Source organism: Sminthopsis crassicaudata, chromosome 3 (genome assembly GCF_048593235.1).
Source record: "Sminthopsis crassicaudata isolate SCR6 chromosome 3, ASM4859323v1, whole genome shotgun sequence".
NCBI lineage: Eukaryota > Metazoa > Chordata > Mammalia > Dasyuromorphia > Dasyuridae > Sminthopsis > Sminthopsis crassicaudata.
The window spans coordinates 565,184,345-565,208,848 of NC_133619.1; the positions used below are offsets into that span (position 1 = coordinate 565,184,345).

The window sequence follows — 24,504 nt, forward strand, 5'->3', positions numbered from 1 at the left end:
GACAATAGGAATAGTAAGCAGGATTTCAAATGGACCTTTCCACCATGGCTCCGAGGAGTGTGTTGGGAGAAGGTATTTACAATAAATCCAGTAACTGGGTTGAATCAGGAGCTGACTCTCATTTGGAATTTCTAAGGAATGGGGCTGTGAGACAAGTTGGTGAGTTTCTGAGATTTTTTTTTTATTCCATTACAGGATGGAATCTTTGGCTGCTATACTTCCCACCCGTACAATAACATAGGGCATCCTATTATTGTCTCATAAGGATTGAGCTTGTGGGGAGATCTAGATCTAAAACCTAACAGAACTAAAGGATGGATTTTGGGCCAAGGGATACCTAGCTCCTCAGAGAATTTAACAAGAGAGGTCTTAAGTATTTCATTAACGTTTTCAACCATTCCTGATGACTAGGGGTAGTAGAAGCAATGGAGATGCTGAGTGACTGCCAGGATGAAAGTAGCTTATCAAATGAAACTTCTGTAAAATGGGTGCTTCTATGCAATTCCTTAGGAAGCCCTCCCCCCAATAATGAGATGACTTTTTTCTAAGAGGATTTTTCCTAACTCAAAGGCTGTGCTAGTACAAAAAGAAAACATACAGATCATAACCAAAGCATATTTGCAATCCCAGACTGCTGGCAATTGAATAAAGTTGATCTGTCAGGTTCCAAAGAACCTCTAGGACAGGAAACTACCCATCAGCTGGCTTCGGAGGTTTGGATGCATTGTGCCTGGGGCAGGTGAAACACATCTTGTAAGGTGTGAAAACTCCCCCATCAATATTTTCAGGAAAGCTCTACTAGCTGGTTAGGTCCTCAATAACTAAATGAATGATTTCCATTTTAGGAAGAGATAAGACCTTGGGGAGTATAAGTTCATTTAGATAGTCCTACAGTCTTATCGAGTCTACATCCTTCTTGTGAAGTTTCTTCTGCTTTGTAATGGGCATCTTTTTCCGGGCTGTAGCTATTTCTTCTTTTGTTAGTCTAAGAGGCTTAGACAGGCCTTAAGGGTGAGAAGAGAATGCTAATAAGTCTGAGCTTAAGCGGCCGAGGGAGAGTTCCTCTGGGACCCGAGCTTTGGGAGCCAGATCTTCAGTAATAAGGGGAGTTAAAGCTTTGGTTTTAGCTTGTTTGGTCAGCTAAGTCCTTTCCACTGGCATGGATGCTGTTTTCTCCACTTTGTCCTGGAATTTTAATTATTGCTGTATCTTCGGGAAGCAATAAGCAATCTATAGAAAGAAACCAGTTTCTGATTCTTAATGGGCTATCCTGAGGAGGCCTCAGTGTTTCAAGGCACCCCACAGTCCTGTGCTACTCCAAACGCATACTGGCTATCCCCTTTTCTAATTCACAAGCCCTGGCTACTGCCTTGTGCCAGATGGGCATTAGGTAGTGATGAAGCTTCGGCCATTTCTGTGGCAGTGGTGATGGCCTAACCCCCAACCCTCATGGAGTGAGTGGCTCAGGACAGTACACGGTTAAGTAGAATGCAGGGGTTTGAGGAAAACAGCGTCTGGGGCATTACAAGACTGTTAACTGCCAGAGACCCTGCCCAAGTCACTGGGCACTGGGCCAGGTGCTGGAAATACAAATACACGCTGCAAGGCAACTTGCTTTCAGGGAGCTTATATTGCAACGGGGGAAGGTATCGTTGAAATGAGAGACAGAAGTCTTGGAGGGGACAACCAGAAAAAATAAGGAGATGGTGGATCTGGGCAAGATAAAGCAAAACTCATCTCTCACAGTCGCTCAGGTCAGACAGGTGAATTGATTCGCCCAGGTCACACAATTAGTAAATAGAAATTCTATTATATTCTCTGTGGAACCACCAGATCAATGCCAAGGAATCTTGGCCCAAAGATGGCCCACTTATAGTAATCTTCCACCATTTCTAGGGTAAATGAAAATGATCTCACTGTCCTCTCAACTAAGGTTACTTTTTTTTTTTCTTGAGCAGTTTTGTTTCAACCAATCAAAAAGCATTTTAAAGCTCCTTCTCTACGCTACTTGGCCCAGTCCCTGGCCTTAAGGGGCTCATGTTCTATACTGAGATGTGTATCCATGTTTTATAGATGTTTGAAATATTCAGAATGTAAAAAAGTAAATGGGGGGAAGGATTTAGTAGAAGGAGGAGAGATCTAAAAAAAAAAGCTTCATATGGTTAAGGAAGTAAGACAGAGGAGAGGGGAGGAATAGAGAATCGGGGTCCTGGTTCCCTTTGACAAGTAAATGGGAAATGGAGCGTGATGTGTGAGGACAGCACGAAGGCGGGCTGTATGGCGTGCTCCGAGAGGGGGATACATAATGAGGCTCAAAAAACAGATTATTCTGGAAGAAACAAGAAGCCACTCACTGACTGAGGGAATGATGCCGCTTAAGGAAATCACTTTGAAAGTAACAAGGGGGAATACGAGGAAAACGTGCTTTGTACAGTAGACTCAAGTTACGGGTTCAACAGTTACTTCTTCGCCCTCCTTTCTACAAGTCACAGTGTCTGCGCCCTTCTACAGCAGCGCAGTTACCAGGTACCCGCGCACCGGGACTGGGTGCTAAATGAGCGCCTGCCGTGGGCTCTCTCTGGGCTCCTGTCACGCACATACAAGTGGGCCTGGGCGCTGTCTCCATCCGCGAGAGAGCGGTCCGGGTTCTAAGGTGGGGGAGTAAGAGAGAATCGCTTAGAGGCTGCTAACCACGGGCAGACTGGCTGAAGGGAAGGAGGAGGGGGGAGGGGAGGAAAAAAGGAGAAAAAGGGAGGACGAGGGCAGAGCGAGGCTGCCTCATGTAGCCCCCCGTGGGCGGGAGCCCACAGTCTGATCTCTGGGGTGAGGGGCATTTCTCTCACCCAGTCAGACCCCCCCCCAGAGCCAGTGCACTAATGAGTAAACTGAGGCATGGTCAGAGTGCGCCTGAACTTCCGTACCTGTGGAAGCGCTCACCGGGAGGGGCTGCAAGGGATTGAGACCCGACTATTTTAGGAGCCCCCTGAAAATTGGCCAAATGAGGAGCCGAAAGGGAGGAGGGTCCAGTTGCTCGCGGCCGCCCCGGCTCCCCCGGCTCCCGAGGCGGCGCGGGGAGCGTGCTCCCTCCTCCCGCCCCTGGAGGTGGATCGCCCCGCCCCCTTTTCCCGCCCTTCCCTCTGGGTGCTGGAGCGTCGGCCGCCTGCACAGCGGGAGCCTGAGAGCAGGAGCTCGGTCCGCAGCAGTAGCAGCAGCAGCAGTAGCAGTGCAGGCGCAGGCAGAGCCCCCGGCGCACCGACCTCACTGTCCGCGAGCCCGAGCAGGAACCTCCGCTAGCCCGGAGCCCGGGCGAAGAAGGAGGAGGCGGCGGAGGCAGAGGCGCTTGCAGGCGGCCCGCAGCGAGTGCCACCCCCCACTCCGCGAGGGCAGCGAGAGGCCGCGCCATGGTGAAGGTGGCATTTAACTCGGCTCTGGCCCAGAAGGAGGCCAAGAAGGAGGAGCCCAAGAGCGGCGAGGAGGCGCTCATCATCCCCCCGGACGCCGTCAGTGTGGACTGCAAGGTCCGGGCGCGGGCTGCTGGGGAGGGCTGGAGCGGGAGGGGGCGCGGCGGGGGGCGTCCCTGGGAGAGAGGCTGGCACGGGGGCTGGGCGACGTAGAGCGAGTTGCAAGGACCCTAGTCCCGTTTAGGACCCCCGGATGAAACGGGGGTGAGGGAGGAGAGCCGCCGAAGCTACTTTCTAGAGAACCTTAACGCTCCCCCACCTCCTGCCCCCTCCCCCTTCAGCCCCGACCGGCTCCTTTGTAGGAAAATGCGTGTGTTGGAGGGGGATGGCGAGCGCTTCACTTTGCTCGGAAAGCCGAGGACTGACGGAAGGCTCGCTAGCTTGAAAGCGCTGTGCCCCATTTGCTGTCATTGGTGCAGTCGGGGCGGGGAGGAGGGCCGGGGCCGCGAGCCTCGCCTCTGCGTGCGCTGGGGGGCTTCGCCCCTGACCCTCGGCGGCACCGTGCAAAACAAAAACACCCCGGCCCCTCAGCCGAGTTTGTCACTTCCTCCCCCCGCCCCCCCTCATAAACAAATCCTAAAATGGCTGACTTCAGAACGAGCCTAAACCTCGGCTTCTTTTTCTACTTTCGTTTTGGAGCCGAACAGTCCTTGGACTGACGCCAGCTCGCTGTAAGCCTCTTATTTAAACGCGTTTTCTTTCTCCCCGACCCCCCTCCCCGCCCCATCCTTATTGGCAGCCGAACTTAACCGTGTGGGAGAAGGCGGGCGGGCGAGTTGGTTGGAGTGAGGAGGAGCTGGTTAATTTCATAATTAAAACAATATCGTTCCTATCTAACATCAGCAATTGTTATGAGGCATAGGTTCCCCTCCCCCCCCGAAAAAATTAGAAGCCTGTGAATAACACTTATTACTGGATGAAACTAAAATTTAGCAGCCCCCTCCCCCGTCGCCTCCAGTTTGTTTTTGTGTATACTATTACGAGGTTAGTAATCTGCTTTAAAAGGACTATCCTAGAATCTGGGATTCTCGTTTCCATAGAATAATTTTTTTTTCCTCACTAAAGCTGTTTGAGAAACATTTGTCCTGTGGTACTTAAAGCAGAAATAAAAACAACAGAAGGAGAAATATAATCTTTTGCCGGAGTTTCTTTTATTTTTGTAGCTTGACGGAAGAAACTCCGGCAAAAGGTTATTGTATTAGTCCTTGTGTTCTCAACTTATGGGACGAGTATAGTTGTTGCAGCTTAACAGACTTTAAATTATTTCTGTCAACTTTTTAAAAGAAATTTGTTGTGGGGTACTTTCCCTTTCTAATTAGATAATATACCGAATAATAATTAAAAAGATTCAAACTTCTTTTTAACTTACCGTGCGCCGCTTATGGGCATCGTTGGCTGTTTTTCAAGGTTTTGTCCAGTTGTAACAATAAAAATTGAAATGGGGCTGCAGTCTTTGGGAATAACTGGATGACTGTCCCTTCCAATTCCAAGGTTCTGTGCTTACAAAATATTCATAACTTGGAGTCACATAAAATCAATTTCACCTTGGTGTATATATGTGGAAGTGTAAGAGATTAAAAACAAAAAACCCCAAGCTTCAAAAGTTAATTGTTTTGGATTGTCTCTAAAATGGAAACAGTGAGCCCACTCCCTCAGTGGATTAAGAGGTTTTTCTGTGCGTGGTTGCCTTTCTGAATCCCCTGCAAAGTCCTAAAATAACATACTTAGGTCAGATCTAATGTAATGTAATTCCAGGAGCAGATTATCTGAACATTTGTTTTTATCTAACATTCAAGTCTTCTTCCCCCATTCTTCTTCCCTCCAAGTGGTATTCCACCAATATGGTTCAATATAGCAAGAAATCTAAACTCTGAAAGAAGAAAACTGTCATGGCAAGACTATATCTATATTGACTCCTCTTAAACAAGGAAAAGAAAAGAAAAATACAGAGGAAGAAATTGGGTGACATCATTTTTTGGTGAAACCTTACTTGTCTCTGAGCCTAGATCTTCTGGGGGAGCTGAAAAATCTTTGGACTAAAATCAGATTTTTGTTGGCTGGAAAGCCTTAAAATCAGCCCCTGATAATTTTCTCATAATTTCTGAAACAGTGAGCCTGTAGGGAAAGCTTCAGAAGTTCTCCTAAGTTCACCTTCAGATTTGACATTGTAGGCACCTATTAAAAGTAACCTTACAAAAACACTGTGGTTTTCTAAACCTTTTTTCTATTTTCTAAAAGCGACACATCAAACAAAAATACCAGCCCTGAGCAGTAAAGGCCGAAGTCCTGCTTTGTAACTAAGGCAGTAATCAGTGAATTGGCAGATACAGATGACTAACTCTTTTTGCAGCTCCGAACTGAAAGGGGCCTTTTCTTCAGTTTGTGACAAAATATTGCTCTGCCTTAAGAGTGGGATCTTTCTAATCAGTCATTTACATGTAAATTAAAACCTTATTTCAGGGTATATTTTTGTGAAAGAACTTCTGAGCTTAAAAGCTTGGACAATAACTGCAAAATCAGTATTTCCTTGAAGATTTTTATAATTCCATGATAATGATTATATCCAGACCATTTTGGATGTTTCTGCAGCTGGTTTCTCAAGATAAAAACACAGAAGCATTTTCTTCTATGTTTGCTACTTCCTTTTTGACTCCCTTGAGTAGATTAGATTGGATAATTTGGGGCCTAAATCCCCTTGGAACAAGTGACCACAATACCCTTTATAAGAGTGACTCCTCTTGATGCATTGGTAAATACTTTCTCATCTTTTTTGCTTTGCAAGCCCCTCATCCCTACCGCCCTGCTGTTTTCCCCACAGCGTCTCTAGCTGGTTGGAGACTTGGGGTGTTGTTTTGTTTTCCATTGCCTATTGTTATATCATCTTGTCCCATATTGATCTTGATTTGCTGTCCCCCTTGGATTATTGTGAATAATTCTGTCTTTACTTTTTGTTTTATATTCTTACTTTTCTGTTGGTCAAGCCCTTTGAAGGGGAAGGGGAGGAATAGCAGTCAATAGATAATTAGAAAATGTACAGGGTATCCTGAGCCCTTCAAACTGATCCTTTCACATTGGAGATTGTTTTTAACTTAACTCTGGAAAATAGGTGTGCTATGCATTTGTAAATACTGAAGAAAATATGCCAGTTCTAACCCTAAATTATATAATTATATTTGGCAGGCTTTATGTGGTGGAATTTTGGTGGTTGTTGTAAAAGCAACAAATACTTCCTCACTCCAATAGACTTCAGTTTACTTCCTTCATTATTAAGTTTAGCTCCCGAGAAATAAGGACTTGAAAAAGAGAATGTATGAATGCTTTGGGCAAAGTCCTTTTTACTTTTACCAGCTTCTTTTTCCTCTTCTGTAAAGTGCAAGTGGAGGTTGCAAGTACACAGTTCCTTCTAAAAATTAAGCAAAGATGGCCTCATCTCTGTAGTTTAATAATTGGGAAACTTCTTCTTCCTCTTTATGCTTTCAAGGACTCTCATGAAATTCTGTGTCACCCATTACTCAAGTTTATCTTTATTATACTTCACTGTGTTTTTTTTTTTTCTCATAAGGCAGCTAAATGACTCAGTAGATAGAGGGCTAGCTAACTTGACCCCAAAGTCCAGAAGGCTTCAGTTCAAGATGACTGGGTGATCCTGAGCAAATCATTTAATTATTTATATCTGCCTCCTTTTCTTCATCTGCAAAATGGGAATAGGAAGAGCATCCATTTTCTAGGATTGTATCACATGAGAATATTTGTGAAGCTCTTTACAAACATTAAGGCACTCTATACAAGCCAACGAATTATAAAATTAACAATTGAGGTTGGGAGAAACTTCCGGGGTTTGGAAATGGTTCTGTTTTAGTTTTCTCCAAGCTGTGTTCTTCTTAATATTGCCTTAATGAACATCTTTACTCTTTACCAGACACTAACAAATATATTATTGTTGATAGTGTTTCTGATTAGTAGTTGGAAGATTGTAGCACACCTATTTTCCAGAGTTAAGTTCACTGTAAGGTGAATTTACTTGGTCTGAAGTATTCTCTGAGGCCATTTCACTGCTAGAGTTTGCACCCTTAATTGAGCTTTTCAGAGTTAATGATTGATTATTCACTTGTTCTATCCATTTATGGTGCCCAGGGTTTTAAACTAGGTGGGTTTTGTTTTTGTTTTTGTTTTGATATAGAAACTATCTTACGGGTTATGGACTGAGGTTATGAACTTAATTTAAAGGATTAACTAAGGGTTATGAACTTAATTTAAAGGATTATTTAATATTAGTGTACAAAGAAATTTTCAAACTTGGTAGGTGTTTTGATATAGAAAACATCGTAAAGTTTACGAAGTGGGGTTATATAAAGGGTTATTATTAAATTGTGTACATTGAAATTAAAAAAAATTCTAGGACAGTTATTTTGGTGTAACTGCCTTTTGAAACACCTATCTCCTTTTAAGTCTAAGCTCATGTGCCACAATACAAGCTTTTTTCTTATCATTTCGGTTACTATTTTCTTTGGCTGTCCCTCTTCTTATTCTATTACTTTATATTTAGGATTTTAGGATCTTAGAATGGCAGATTTTGAGCTGATAACAGACCTCATTGATCATTTAACCCAGCTATTTCATTTTGTGAATATGAGTACGGAAACTTATGTTTATTTTGTTTTTATTATTTCCTCCTAATAAATTGTCATCTTCAAAATATGGCTATTTATGGTTTTGTTTTGTTTTCCATTTAATATCTCCAGATTCTAGGGGCTAATTTCATTTTACTTTATGCAGATTAGGTGTTTAAAGTCCTTGTTAATTGAATTGAATTCTATTTGTTATAGTATTTATTCAAGAAGTTTTATTTTGGGATTTTATTTATGCCTTTTTTTAGTATTATATTTATTTCTGAATCAGTCCTTTCCTCGTTGAAAGTGATGGGGGATTGTTTTTAAAAGGAGAAAAGGCGCAGATCAGGAAAACCAAGAATGCTCTCCGCCATGACTGTCCATTTGAGTTCATCACTTTTGTAGTGTAAAAAGGATGGCACATTTTTCTCCTCTCTACTCTATAATAGTCATAATTACAAAGGGAGATCCTTTGAAAGAAGCCATGATATAGCTGGAAGGGATTTTAGAAATCTCCTGTTCCAATGCCCTTATCTTACAGATGAAGCTGAGGCCCAGAAAAATGATGATTTGTCCGTGGTTAAATAGATAGCAGGTGTAAGAGGTAGAATTTGAACCCAAGTCCTTTGATTAAACATCCAGGATACTGCATCTCAGACTATGCTGACAATGTGTAGAGAGAGGACCAGAAAGAAATCATCCTTTCCAAGACAGATACTGATTAATTCAACCTCTTAAACTTACTGAAACTCTAATTAAAAAAAAAAAAAAAAAAAAAACCAAAAAACCAAAAACATAAACTTGCTGCAGCTTTCACAAACCAAAGCACTATATGGTTTTCAGCTGCTTTCTGTTAAGTGAAATTGATTTGCTTAGTCAAATGAAAGTATTTTTGCACTATTAATTTATTTCTTTGTAAATGGAATATAGCACATACTTTGTAGTCTGTGTCAGTCTTGCTGACTTTTTTTTCCCTCAATGTTTGCCACAAAGAATAGCTTGCTCTGGGGGTGGAAGGAAAGGGATGTTTTTCAGAAACAAATGTGATTTGAAGACTCAGAAACATTTCTTACTTTCAAGAAACTTGGGAAGTTTTATAGGAAATTGTCTGGGTTTCGTTTTGTTTTTATTCCTTAAAAAAAAAAACAAAAAACTAATAAAATGTTTTTATACAAAGGAGGTACACAAATAGAGGATTTGAGTGTATCCTGTTTGTTAGGACAATTGCTATTTGAAAACTAATTTTAATACTATTTGTGTCCTTCAGTAAATACTTGTTTTTGAAATGAAAGACTTTTCACATAAAGCCAGTTGTGTTATCTGTCATCTTACTGGACATTTTCTGAATGTTGGCAACAATTGAGTGAATAAAATCCTTGAAAATAAGTATAATCTGTTCTTTTAATTCCGAAGGAAAACCAATATATCTCATTTGAGCCCCCTTTAAAAAAAGGCATTAAGAATAAATTAAGGGTATGTTTTGTATCTGTATATTTTATATGTGCTTAAATTAATTTCTATTATGAAATGTTGGGTTTTTTTTTAAATGATAAATTCTGTTACAGAGATATATTTTTGTTTTTCACTAAGTACTAACTATTCCACAATCCTGATAATTGGTAGCAAGATAATTTTGTAACATAAAACTTAAGTAAGTATAAAGCTATTTCAGGGTAAGACCAAATTTTGCTTTTGGGTTTTTTCTGTTTTGTTTTTAATGGTGGAAAAATGGTCATTGAATTATAACTTGCACCACAAATTTATAAATACCTCCGTTTTCATGGGAAACAGCTTGGGAATTCCTATCTAAAATTATGATCTTTGAACTTCAATGTGTGTATAAGCAGATATGTTGTTAAGATGACAAAAGTTAGATTTTTAAAAAAAATCTTGACTGAATTAAGGATAAATTACTGCAAACTTTTAACCTCATATTCTCTACTTTTTTTTTTTAGTAAGTTTTATTGATTAATATTGCTCCATTTCCTCATACTAAGAAGATAGTATAAAATCAAGAAAAGTCAGTTAAAATACAAAATGGTAAACATATTAGCAATTACATGGATCTCTGACTTTTAAAACAGAGAACAAACTTAAACCAGAAAAATGTTTATTAAATTCTATCCCCCTTTAGTTCTGCATTTCTTATCTTTATTGGCAACAGCTAGTTTCTCTTTGTAGTATTTCCTTTCTATTGACTTCTCTTTTAAGCTTTACCTCTTCCTTAATGGAGAGTGAGGAAGACTTCATTTCAGCATTGCCTTAACCCCATCACCCCCATTCTGCTTAGCTTTGTCACCTAGTTGGAAGGTCCCTTCATTACCTCTGGGCCTGTAAAATGAGGGGATGAGATCAGGTGAAAGTCAAAAGTTTACACTTATAATTTTATGAAGCACTTTCCATGGATGATTTCATTTGACTCTCACACCAACCCAATAGTTGGAAATCTAAAGGTATTTAGGAAATTACAGCTATTAACATTCCTACCTTACAGATGAGTGCTGGTAGGATTTGATTCCAAGGTTTCTAACTGACTCTAGCACTCTCCACTGCTACTCTCATCTCTAAATTTATTTCCAGTCCCAACATTCCACGAGTCTGAGTTTATTCTCCTTCATTCCAATACTGGGATCTGTAACATTTTAAAGCCTGCCAAGGTATTGGGCTAACAGCCCAGTGAGCTTCAGCAATGGACATAAGCGAAAGGATGGTCTTTTCTTTTTTTACCCTTAATTTTTTATTTATTTTTAACATTCATTTAAAAAAATTTTTTTAAGTTCCAAATTCCCTCCCTCCTGCTTCTTCCCCACCCATTGAGAAAGTATCAATTATACATGTGAAGTCATGCAAAGCATATCTCCCTATTAGCCATGCAGCAAAAACTAACAGCAAGAAAAATAAAGAAAATGGGGGGGGGGAGGGAAATGCCTCAGTCTGCCCTTACAGTCCAATAGTTCTCTCTCTGGAGATGGAAAGCATTTTTCATCATGAGTCTTTCAGAATTGTCTTGGAGCATTGTTTTGTTCAGAGTAGCCAAGTCTTTCACAGTTGATCATTGTTATAGTATTGCTGTTACTAAGCACAGATATGCTAGTTTGTTTGCTTCACATTGTGTCACCTCATGTTAAGTCTTTCCAAGTTTTTCTGAGACCACCCCTCTTCATTTCTTATAGCACAATGTATTCAGTCAGTCATCCAGCACAACTTATTGGACCACTTGATTTGCATCCCTTCAATTTCTGATTCTTTGCCATCACAAAAAGAGCTGTTATGAATATATACAAATGTGTGGTTTTTTCCTAAATTTTTTTTTTCAAACTCAGAATTATTGATCAGAGTGGAATGCTACTAAATTTTTAGGATTGAAGAAAATTCTGGGTCTTTCAGAATCTGGCCACAAGGTTTGACATTTGCCACATTCATATTATGACTCCTTGGTGCATTGTTAAGAATGTGGCCCCTCACTGGAGCTCTTTCTTTCCATTTTAATTCAGCTCCTGGAATGGTACGAGTGATACTTGATACTATACTCCTGTAGCAGGGAGTTCAAGTGTGCCAGAAAAACCTTCCATCCATGTCATGAGAGACTGATGGAATTTAGAACTAGAACTTAACTCCCTAATTTTACAGATGAGCAAACTGAGTCCAAGAGAAGTGCAATCTCTATCCCAGATCCCTTGAGTTGCTCTTTAGTCATGTGGACCCCAGTTTATTTAAACTAGATCCAAATAAAAGTAATGATGAATTTCTAAAATAAATACTTCATAAAGCATTTCTGTGAGAGGAATAGAAATATACTTGCCCTAACTCATCTCTCTTGAATGATGGTTCATAGAATTTCAAAAGTTTATTGAATCAAATAAACATTGATTCAGATCACCTCTTCTGGACTCTTCTTGTGTTTTCCTATTAACATCAAAGCTCTTGACTTACCTTAGTGGCTCTTGACCTTGCTTTCTTTCCTCAGAGACCACTATAACCTACAATATTTTGAATAACATTAATTTAATTTTATTTTTTAATGCTAAAATTTTTACTTTGTGAACTTTGCAGTTTTTTAAGCGTTTTATTTTTCATAACATGCATAGACAATTCTTCAACATTAGCCCTTGCAACACCTTGTGTTCCTATCCCCCCCTTTCCTCATGCCCTCCCCTAGATGGCAAGTAGTCCAATATATATAACATTCATTTTAGCTTTTAGATTTGGTTTGTATCACGGCTTGGTGGAAAGAGCTCTGACTTTGGGAGTTATGGGACCCAAGTTAGAAACCAAACTCAGAACATTACTTAATCTTTCTGGATTTCATTTTCCTCATTTTTCAAATGAGGCAGTTGAACTGAATGACCTTTAAGATAGCTTTAATTTTTGTTTTCCTTATGGTTCATTGAATTCTTGGGCTGAATGATACCTTTTGGGTTCCTTTAGTGATTGATTCTAGAATAATTAGTTGATTTTTATGGTCACGGGATTAATTTCCACAAACATTTGGTTTCATTGCCTTAATGTACATGTTATATATGATCTATAGTGTTAGCAAAGTGGATGAGTATTTGTTGAATATATCCCTCTCCACTCCCTATGGTATTCTTTGGGTTGCTTTAAATCATATGGTATGATATGATCATTTTTACCAATAACAAAACCTGAGGCCCAGAGGGAAAAACTTAATTGCTCTCAGTCACATATTTCCTCATTCCAGCATTCTTTCCATTCTACCACACTAAAATACATGTAGGACATCTTTTCCCTTAAATACCAAGGCCAATCTAATAAGTAACATCCTTTTTTTGTCATCATTCATTTTGGTTGGTGATTTGCTAGGCTCAAAAAAAAAAACAAACAAAAAAAAACACCAGTCAACCTCTGTTATTACAAAATAGAATGGATGTTTTTGTTTGTTTGGGGATATATATATATATATATATATATATATATATATATATATATATATATATATATATATATATATACACATATACATACATACACATATTTATCAATGTGTAATTATAGAAATTGTCTAAATTATGCATTATATGTAATTTTTACATATGATTTCAGTCACTTCCATAATTGTATATAAAATTTTATTCAAATACATATATATGGCACCTAGCACAGTTGCCTGGTACATAAATCAATGCTTAATTAGCTTGTTCACTTGACATTTATTCTTGCCATATAATCTGAATAATCAACATAAGTGAGAGCCAACTTGCCATTGATCTCTTCCTTTATGATCAAACAGGTTAACAATTTCAATATAAAATTGCAGATTTATCCCCAAAAAGGGATAAATAAGGGAGTAATTATTTCTTTGTGAAAGGACTCACCAAAGGATTAGTTTGACTTCTCAGAAACAGATTCATTGTATAAAAGGAAAAGGATTTCTCCTTTATCCCAGCAGATGGCCCATCGAAATGGTTCTTTGTTATCTGTTTATAACAAATTTTATACAATGAATTAATTCTGTACAAGTGTTTTCTTTGGGACCTGTCCATATAATAGATGCCAAGGTTTTGCTTTCCATCCTGTAGCGATTTCTCCAACCTTAATCCAACCATCTATTGTAATGAAAAATACCAATAGATTCAGGAAGTTAGGAAAGAGAAGGGATGAGGGTGTGGTTTTTTGTTTTGTTTTGTTTTGTTGTTTTTGTTTATTGACCATTGGCCATGGGCCAAGAACAAATTCTTTGTTTTCTTCGGTTCAGAGCACTTTTTTTTTTTTTTTTTTTTTCATTAAAAAGAGAGCATGCGTGCCTTGTTTTGATTCTGGAACCTAAAGCCTGGAAATAAATTACACCTAATTTGATAATTTCATCACCACCCGTTAACCCATATGGTAGTATGGTGAAATGAATGCTACACTAACTACACTGAGCCTCAAAAAATTTCCTTGTCTACAGGATCTTAAGTCTCTTCTTCCCTTAACTTCCTTAATATCCTATGTGACCTAGATTTGGATCCAACCACTCTGTTACTTTTTAGATGTATGATTTTAAAGTTAAAGGAGTTTCTTCACCTGTAAGATGATTATAATAATGTCTCTACCATCTGTCAAGGTTGTTATGAGGTTTGGATGTTGTTTATATAATCAATTAGATTATCCTAATCTCCTTCCCCAGGATATTTCCACCCAATAACCTACTGCATTCCAGTGATTCTGAATGCCTTCCATTTTCCTCTTGGCTCTCTCTTATTCCCATCCCCCCTCCCCAATCCAGCTCCCTACTTTAAAACTACCCAACCAACCCTTTTACTGTATTCTCTGCAATGCTTGTTCCATAGATAACAAACCAGATAACAATTTGAATTTATTGTATTCTGCTTCCCTCCTGATACAACTTCCCGGCTATATTTTGCATCACTAGTTGCATTTAACTGCTATTGCAAGACTCCTTGTGATCATGGTGGGGGGAGTCCCTACCATGCACCTATCACCTAACTCAGTAGCCTCTCCTCTTTGATTCATTTTATTCAGTACATATTTAATACCTAGTCATAAATCTGGTATCTATTGGCTACTGACTTCCAGGATGTGCTCTCCTTTCTTGTTCAATGAATCAGTGCCTGAATGGTAGTCTTTCCTTTCTAACTCCTGCCTTCATTCTAGGGGACTTCAACTCTCTACAGATTGCTATTCTTTCCAGCAGCCTAATGTGCCATCTTCTCCCCCTTGCACACTTCCCCTGTCCTAGTCTCTCCACTTCATCACATGAGTACACAGAGGTGACCGGAGCTCTTGATTTTGCCATTATCCACAAAGGTTCTTACATCTCTGTAAATTCAGAAATTCCTTTATCCTACCATAATCTGTTGTCATTCTATTTTGACCTCTGTCTTTAAAATGTGTTTTCCCTATGACTTCCAGTCTGTTGACCCCTTTGTTCATTATCAGGCCATCACCTCTTCATTGATTCGCTGCAATGTCTTCCCTTTCTTCTCTTGACCCTATCTGTGAGCCAGATCTACTCTACATTGGCTTCCTCTGAATAACTTGTGTCCTATAAAAGGTCTTGCCCAATTTGGAGTCATTCTTACCACTCCCTTAGATGTAATCATTGTCATTTCCATCTTTGAGATATGGTCCCCCTTTCTTTGTTTGACATTGCCACTATTTTGGGTCAGACCTTCCCTCATCATCTCATCGTCATTGCAGTGATCTGCTGATTGGTTTTCTTGCCTAAAGTCTCTTCTCCCACTCCAGGCCATCTTCTACTCAGTTTTCAAACTGATCTTTACAAAATTCAAGTTAGATCATGCTAATAATCCAGTGGCTATTTGTGACTCCAGGATCAAATATAAAATTCTCTGTTTTTTAAAAGCTCTTCATGTGACCCTTCCCATCTTTTCAGTCTTACTATACCATCCTTCCTTCCATACATTCTATGAACCAGTTAACACTGGCCTCCTAGCTTTATTGCACAGGATACTCCATTTCTAACATTTTCACTGGCTTTCTTCTATCCTTTCTTATCTTTGCCCCTTGGTTTCCATGATTCCTTCAAGTCTTAGCTAATATTCCACCTTCCGAGATACTTTTCCTAGCCTTCCTCAGTCTTAATTAATGCTTTCCCTCTGAGATTACCCCCAATTATCCTGTATATATCTTGTTTGTACATAGCAGTTTGCATGAAGTCTCCACTGTTAGGCTGAGCTGGAGAGGAAGAGCTGTTTTGTCTTTCAACACTTGGCACAGTGCCTGGCACATAACAGATGCTTAATAGATGCTAGTTGATTGACTCGATGTAAAGTATTTCATACACCTTGACAGGACATATAAATATATGTGGCGATGGCTTCAGAGATAGAAAGAATGACCTCAGAAGCTATCGAATCCAATTGTCTGGTTTTAGTTTAGGAAACCCCCATATGAAATTAACTACTTGCCCAGGGTTACCTAGGTAGTTGAATTCAGATCTTCCTGTTTCATTGTCAGCTGCTGCATTCATTATATTGGCATTTGGATCTGTTTCACTTTTAGATTTTAGATTTAGATTTAGGTTTTGGATTTGTTTTTAAGTAAAATGTCAGCTCTTGAGGGCCAGTATCATTTTGTTTGTGTTTTTAGTGCCTTGCCTGTAGCAGGTACCTAGTTGAATGAAAATTCTTCCGTCTATATATGTTCCGTCTTTTGGCCTTTATCACTTTGTCCAGATTTTCTTAAGTTAATGCTTTGAGGGCAAGTAACTCTTGTATCACTGAGATAATATGTATTAAAGCAGTGTTAAGTGTGCTATCACAGAACAGAGCAGTCCATTCCATTACCTCCTGAACATCGTCTCCGTGCCAGGGGCAAATTGCATATTTGGAAAAAGAGTAGCTAATGAAAATAAACACTCTTCAAGGAATCTAAAGTACCTACTGTTTGCAAAGGACTGTATTTTACCCCATGAGCATATTACAAGCATAGTCTTAGCTTAAAGTTTTAATGTTGAAGAAATGAAATTTTATGGCTCTTAACTACATGTAAAGCCCTTGCAAGTCTGATTGGAATAGATGACATTTGTAATTGGCAGTGCTATTTCTATACAAGCATATAATGTCCTTAACTCAAAAATGAACCAGGTGGTTCTAGGTGGGATTCATCTGTTTCAGCTTTTAACATATGCAAAGTTAGCTGAAGAGTTGTACTTAAGTGTCTGTTCTTCAGGTAATAAGGAATTGGGGTCATCTTTTAATATAGCCTCCTTCTCAAATAAAATTTGCATAAGATTGTGCCTATGGCTTAATGAATTATATAAGGAATTACATCATAATTAGAATCATGTTTTTTGTTATATAAGAAGAAATGATATACTTTTTCATTAAAAAAAACATACCTAAATTCATGGATGTTTAATAATTTTCATACTGGAGTGTAATAATAGTAAACTAGATAATGCTGCCAGAATGTCTGGCTCAGAAAGTAATAGGGGTAATTGATTGACAGTTTAGACTGGTTCTAATTTTTTTTTCATTCAAAATAGTCTGTTGATAAACATTTATTAAGTGTTACCCTATGTACCAGGCACTGTGCTAAGCTTTTTTGGGTTTCAAATAAAAGGTTAACACCAGCCATCAAGGAAGTTTTGGGAGCCACTCTCTACCCTCCAGGTAAGGGGGGCCCCAAAGAAAAGAAAAGGTCTTGATAAGGATGATTACCAAAAATAATGTAGTTTTACAGAATGATATGGTTCCTGTTGGCATAATCAAGTCCAAAGCTATGCAACTGAATGGGAAATGAATAGGTAACTGACCTGGGGACCCTCCTTAAACAATACTAATGTTCATCTTTATACCAACAGTGTTTTATCCTCCTTAAAAAGATGAGATTGGAAGACGGCCTTTCAAGAGTGTTATTTCTTTCTTCTTCTTCTTCTTTTTTTTTTTTAGAATTTTTTTCCCACAGTATATATGCATGAGTAATTTTTTAATAATATTATCCCTTGTATTCATTTTTTCCAAATTATCCCCCTCCCTCCCTCCACTCCCTCCCCCGGATGACAGGCAATCCCATACATTTTACATGTGTTACAATATAAGGAGTGTTATTTCTTTTGTACCGTCTTTGAAAAGGGAAACTTTCTTTAGAAAACCTTCACATTTGTACAATACTAACAGGAAACATGCTTTATTGTCCTGTTTGGTTACTTTAAAATCAAAATATACACTGTTAGGAGTGAAGTATTAGTATTGAAACTAATTTCTTAAAAAATTCAGCCTTCCTGTATTAAACTCCAAGAAGAGAAAATTAATGTATGAGGATGATGTAACATTAACTCTTTGTACTTGCCAGTTGGGGAATTCTGCCTGAGTTTATCTCCCTGCAATTGGAAATTTGCCATTAAAAACTCTGAGTAGATATTTCACGAGATTCTTATTTTCAAGCCCTCAAATATAGATTTGGAAATAAATTTAAACTCCAAAGTCCTCAAGGTATATCCCTTCTGTAGTATGTAGTTCTAACAAATTGTAGCAGTGGCATAGTTGACTATTAGCTTCAGGAAATATGCAATATCATAGAAAAGAGCTTACAGCATAATTTCTTTTAGTTTTAACCTAATTTCATATACTAGGAACACTATTCAGAACTGGAGACCTAGACACTTAGGCTGATTTTAATAGTGTCTAATGATATATTGGTACTTATAGACTTTCTGATTCAGTTTTTTTTTTAATGTCACTGGTTTTTCTGTATGATATCTTTAATAAAGTTGAGTTTCCTTTTATTCTACTGTTGTTTCTTGGAAAGATAATTTTAAAAAAATTTAATAGATTTCTTTACTTGAGGACATAATTCTTCAAGTAACCTTGTTCCTTGATTTTTTTTTTTCTGTAATGGCAGATTGGTATAATGAATGGAGAATTGGTCATGAATTTAAGCCTCATCTTTGACACAGAGTAGCTGTTTGACCTGAACAAGTGCCTTGACCAGTAGTCCAATTTTTTGATCTCAAGAAATCTTTTACACTCTTAAAAATTATTGAGGAACTCTCATTGGTTTATATGTGTTACATCTGTTGATAGAAATTATAAAACTAGTTTTGAGAATCTTGTAAGACTGTAAGTTCAGAGAAGGTTCCATCTTGGTATAAGGAGTTTCCTCACCAGGGAATTTCTTCAACTGATAAAACCTTTAATCCTTTTTTTTTTTCTCCCCTCAAGTGGCAATTTAATTCAGTAATCTTGATGTTAACATTTTATAATATTCATAAAGTTGTGATAACAAGTCCTGATTTAACTATTAAGGTCAGTGTTGTATGAAAGCAAGTACTTAGAGAAAGTCAAGGGTCTGATATGGAGCTGTTATTAAAGAAGAAAGGAAGTATGGGTTATTTTCTTTCCCCACGCTTATTTTTGTCACTGTAGTTGAAATTGTGACAATCTTTCCTAGCAAAATCAAATGAATTATTAACTATAGCTATAAGTTAAGATTATAGGAGAATTTGGATTCTTGAAGATGTATGTTGTCCAGATGTTATTGGTAGTCAGTGAACATTTATTGAGCACCTGCTGTTTGCCTGACACTGTGGCTAAGCACCAAAGATATGAGTAGGGAAAAAGAAAGTCAGTTCTTGCTCTCCAACTGTTTACAAAAAGAATAGTAGAGTTCAGTAGTATACCCAAGGGGGAAATGAAATCTCTATTCTGAATTCCCTCCTTAAAGGAAGCTTTTGGAATTCCTGGCTGGCTGTGTACTCCACTCTGGGGACTGAGGGTAGTAATGAGATGTGAATATGAAGGTTGACTGGATTGTGTATCTTCCATGTGATTTGTAGGTCTGGATGGTACCTTAGATCACCTACCATAATGTCTCCCTAGACCCTGATCTTTTTTAAAAACCAGAAAAATGAGATCTAGAAAAGTTAAATAATTATCTTTGCTCCACAGTTAATGGCAGAATTGCTCTTTAAATCTAGGTGTCTTGACCTAGGGCATTGTTTTGATTAAGCCGAGGGAATGGGGACAAAAAAGATATTGAGCTAGATAGCTTGAGGCCCTTTGCAGTTTTATTTGCAAGTGGAACATAATGTTTGACTAAGAAAGTGAAAAACCACTTACCAAACTTTTAATTCAAGTTGTGAACAATAATTTCACTAATCTAAGTTGAAGGTCCCCATGTAGAAGTATTCAACCTTTAGAAAATATTTGAATATTTTCTATACAGAATTTCACATTAGATGGCTCTGATCCAACAGGTACAAAATGGGAGAAATAACCATTTTGCATATCAGTTCCATTGGTAGGACTTTAACATGAACATATCAATCAAAAGGGGAGTTGGGAGAGAAGGACCTCTCTGAACAAAATATTCCTAATTGCTTTATTATTAATACAGAAGTTGTTTGTAAGTAGAAGAAATTATTTGTAAATATATTTATAATAGACTATATATATACATATATAATATTTAAATTGAGTAGAATACAAAATAAACATTTATAATAAAATAATTTATAATTTAAAAAAACATGGTAAGTATGAAGAATACCAGAAAATACATAAAGACCTTTCTCAAGTGGAGATCAATAGAATTTATGGTATATATAAAAAGTTAAATATAGGAAATTTCAAAATGACTCAGAACTTTGTATGTGTAATTTTATCCTTTATTCATTATTTAATCTATTTTTATTGGTTTAAAATTGTACTTAAAATTTTTTTTGAAACAAAGAAATTAGAAATTTTGGAAATAGGGAAATTAGTAATTGTTTTTTGTCTTTCTTTTGATCCCAACATCTGGGAATATAAGTACTCTTTCATTTTATAGATGAGGAAAGCAAGGCCCATGAAGACATATTTCCAGTCTTTGATTTGGATACTAGGTAAGATAAGGAGTAACTAGGAAAATTATTTTATTCAGTCTGACTCTTTGTAACTTCATTTGGTATTTTCTTGGCGAAGATACCAGAGTGGTTTGCCATTTCTTTCTCCAGATCATTATACAGATGAGGAAACTTGAGGAAACAGGCTTAAGTGACTTGCACTTGCCCAGGGTCCCACTCCACTCCACCTGACTCCAGGCCTGACACTATTTTTCACTGTGACACCTAGCTTCCCTTGGAAAATGAAATGTCATGGAAATCAGTATGCTCAGGTCAGAAGGCATTCATTGTTTCATGTGTGCAAGAGATCTAGATTCTGATTCCATTTCTCCTTACTGTGTATCCTTGAACAAGTCTTCTCCTCTCCTGTAGGATCAAATACCACGTCCTCTGTTTGACATTTAAAGTTATTTACTGGCCTCCTTCACACCTTTTTAGTCACCTCTGTGTGTGTGTGTGTGTGTGTGTATGCACACACACACACATACTGTATCTCTGTCTTGTCTTTCTCCCCCCCCATCCTTTCCTGTCCTCCCTTCTTCCTTCCTTCCCTCCGTGTCTCTGTCTCTGTCCATCTCTCTCTCAAAATCCAGCAAATACTCTTTCTCCCCAATGGTACCTTTGTACCATCTGTTGCCCTCTGATCTTCTCCACCTCCCCCATGCCTAGAATACTTCTTTCTTCATATCCCTACTCCTCAGCTTCCCAGGCTCCCTTAAAAGCCCTCCTTCTGCAGGCAGCCCTCCCCATTCCTCAAGCCCTCCCTGGAAGTCAGCTTCCATTGCCTCTGTTTATAGCTTGCACGTGCCTCCTTCCTTCCTTGTCCTCTTTATTGCTGTGTGGGATTTTTGAAGGCCAGGGACTGTTTTTGGTCTTTCTTTGTAACCCCAACATCTGAGAATATAACTAGAAAGGAAGATATTCAAGGATTATGTAAGGGCTAGAAGAAGACAAAAATTCAGAGCCTGAGGAAGCAGTGGAAAGTTCTGCAAGAGGAATGAGAAATAGCTGTCCCAGGATTGTGTGACCCCACTTAAACGTAGAGCCTTGGAGGAGGCCTTCTGTCTTCCCCTCCTCTCCCCTTCCCCAAATCAGAGGGAGGGACTGCTGGAGAGGAAGAGGGACCTTAATTCAGTATTTAAAGAATCCATAGTTTTGCAATGATGCACATCTTGACAGTTCAGTAGACAATTTCTCATATTGCTGTAGTCACAACCCATTTATTAGCTGTAGGCAGCTCTCCTGTGATGAGTCTTGAGGTATCTAGTACGTGATGTATTGGATTTGGAGTCAGGAAGACCAGGGCTGAAATTCCCCTTCTCAACAAAGCTTGTATGTGACCACGAGCAATCTTCACTTTTCCTCAGCTACCAAAACCAGCAGAATCTGGCTCACACACTTGTGAGGCACAGACTTGTGAGGCTCAGCTCGAAGGACACTGCTCAGGGGCTGTGCAGACTTCCAGAGTGCTCTATCAAACTAGGATGGGCCCTCAGGGACGGGACTCACTGCCTGCCCTGTCTGCCTTCTGGGTAGGATTTATGAAAATCCTAGTCATGGGAGTATGGACCTCCTGGAACACTAATAATACAGTAGGTTTCCTGACACTTAGGCTCTGAGAACCCAGGTCCTTCTCCGGGTTGTGACAGGACATCAGTGAAGAATGGCAAAGAGGGAGGCCCGAAGGAGGATGATGGAGGGAGCTCAGAGGTCGGGACTGTCTCACTTAATTGTGTCCTTTCTGCCTTTTGAGTGCCTGGCATATAAACACAGAATAGGTTCTCCATAAAAGATTTGTTGGGGGTGCATCAGATTTCTGCTAAGCTCAGTTGTAAAAGAACAAAGACTGGAGGCAAGATGGGTTCCCTAAAGAGGAGGGATCATCCTGAATGAAGATGAGGAAAAACAGCAGCCAAGTGTGACTCTGGCTAGCCTTGGTTAGAAGGGGGGAGAATGGGTTCCTTAATGAGGAGGGGTCATACAGTGAGAACTGAGTGTGGACCACAACAGAGTATTTTCCCTTTTTGTTGTTGTTTGCTTGTATTTTGTTTCTTTCTCATTTTTTCCCCTTTTTGATCTGATTTTTTTCTTGTGCAGCATGATAATTGTGGAAATATGTATAGAAGAATTGCATGTTTAACATATATTGGGTCATTTGCTGTCTGGCGCAGGGATAGGATAGGAGAAGGGAGAGGAATAAATTAGAATGCAAGGTTTTGTAAGGGTGAAAGTTGGAAATATGTATATATTTTGAAAATAAAAAGCTTTAAAGGCAGCTAGATGGCACAGTGCAGAAAGCATTGGTCCTGAAGTCAGGAGGACCTGAGTTCAAAAGTGGCCTCAGACATTTAAAACTTCCTAGCTGTGTGACCCTAGGCAAGTCATGTAACCCTAATTGCCTCAGCAGAAAGAAAGGAAAGAGAGAAAGAAAGAAAATAAAAACCTTTAATTTTTTTTTAAAGAGGAGGGGGTCATACTGAATGAAGATGAGGTGTAAAGTAGCCAGTTTGACTTGGCTAGCTTTGGTTAGACAAGGAGAAGAGGGGGTCAAAGATGTCTATAGTGATGAGCCTGCTATATCCAGAAGGATTTTTCTATTCTCACTTGACTGTATTTTTAAATGTCCCAGATCTTTTTAGGGAATTTGACTTTTTTTTTAAGTACATTATTAGTTCAGAGCCTTAGAATGTGATTTAGGTGGGGTAATGGATAAAGTGTCTCAGCTTGGTCATGAATACTTTTAATCCAACAAACCCACTCTCAGATACTTCCTGGCTAAGGGACCTTGGACAGATGTTTCCTTATCTGTAAAATGTCCCTCCAAGATTTGTTATAAAGCTCAAATGAGAAAATATTATATCACTGCTAGTTGTTAATGTTATTTATTAAATATCTTTTAATTGGATTGATTATACTCTTCTGTTAAATGTTAGAGTACATATTCTTACCACATTATTATTTTCATGGTTTCCCCCCCAAATCAAATTGTTTTATTCTAGTTGGTTAAGGGAGGCATGTTTTTTCTTTGCTTTTTTTTTAAACCCTAGAAATATATTGCCCTCTAGAGTTCTGCGTCCTGAAATGTTGATTTACTCTACTATAATATCGAAAGTAGATTTCCTGAGAGCTTAAAAAAATACCTTTAAAAATTCAACCTATAAAGAAGACCTAAATAGAAGTGTCTGGAGATATGAAGTTACCTGTTAGTTTGAGAACAGAGGGGAAAAATATGAAAAGGCTACAGTAGTGTTTTTTTTTTTTTTTTTTTAACCTGGGTTAGATTTATAATTAATGACACATTCTGAAGGCCTTTAGGGAAATGGTTGAGGTGACCTAAATATGAACTAACAGAAATACTGTAACTGAATTTCTCTTATTTCACCTATATTTTACTTGATTAAACAGTGACATTTTGCCAAATGATGACATTGTTTCCAAGATAATTTATCTAGCTCTTAATACAATGCCACACACATAGTAGGCTTGTACTTCAAGTGTGTATTGTAAAGGTTGACCTGACCTGTGCTCTCATAGGGAAGTCCCAGGGAGGAAACCTCCTCTCCCAGTATTCATCTATCTGCACCTGCTCCTTTTAGTCTGAGAAATTTGCCTGTAAATGTAAAGGATGGGATCTGTAGGTGATTTTGGTTCTTATATCTAGTAGTGGCTCCTCCACATAACTTTTTGTCAAGCTCTTTGGGGAGGTAGTGCAGGTAGGATTAATGGGGAGAAGGATGGGGATTCTGTAGATTATAAGAATTTAGGAAACTTGAAGACTGGAGCCTTCTCCTCCAGACTGGCAGTTCATCTGTGTACCTAAAGAGTCTTCAGGACTCCCTGAGCCATTAAGATGGCTCAGCTCTGACAGTATCTGGTAATCATTGCCTACTGCCTTCCTAGCTGACTAAGCTTCTCTATAAAAATTAAATGGTCCTAAAATGGTCTACCCTCTCTCCCCCCCATACTTAAATTTATTATATAATTAAGTTTTAATTAAGTAAATCTGTATGACTCTAGGGAAACCTTATATTTTCCCCTAGATATGTGAATTTTTTTTTTGGATGATTGGTTCTTTTTTAAACTCCACTAAAAATTTTCTCCTTTGCCCCTGTAATCTTTT

The 24,504-nt window shown here is 38.6% G+C and overlaps 1 protein-coding gene across 3 annotated transcripts in view; it reads left to right on the forward strand.

The window, feature by feature from the left end:
• Positions 1 to 3,114: 3,114 nt before the first annotated feature.
• The window catches only part of ITM2B (integral membrane protein 2B), a 29,904-nt gene continuing 8,514 nt past the window's right edge, over positions 3,115 to 24,504 (forward strand). The window contains exon 1 of one of the 3 annotated variants that reach the window (XM_074307709.1): positions 3,115 to 3,518. In XM_074307709.1, the coding sequence (XP_074163810.1) occupies positions 3,402 to 3,518 (117 nt within the window). In that variant the 5' untranslated portion in view covers positions 3,115 to 3,401. The remainder of the gene's footprint in view (positions 3,519 to 24,504) is intronic. The other 2 variants (XM_074307708.1, XM_074307710.1) reach the window with 2 other exon arrangements.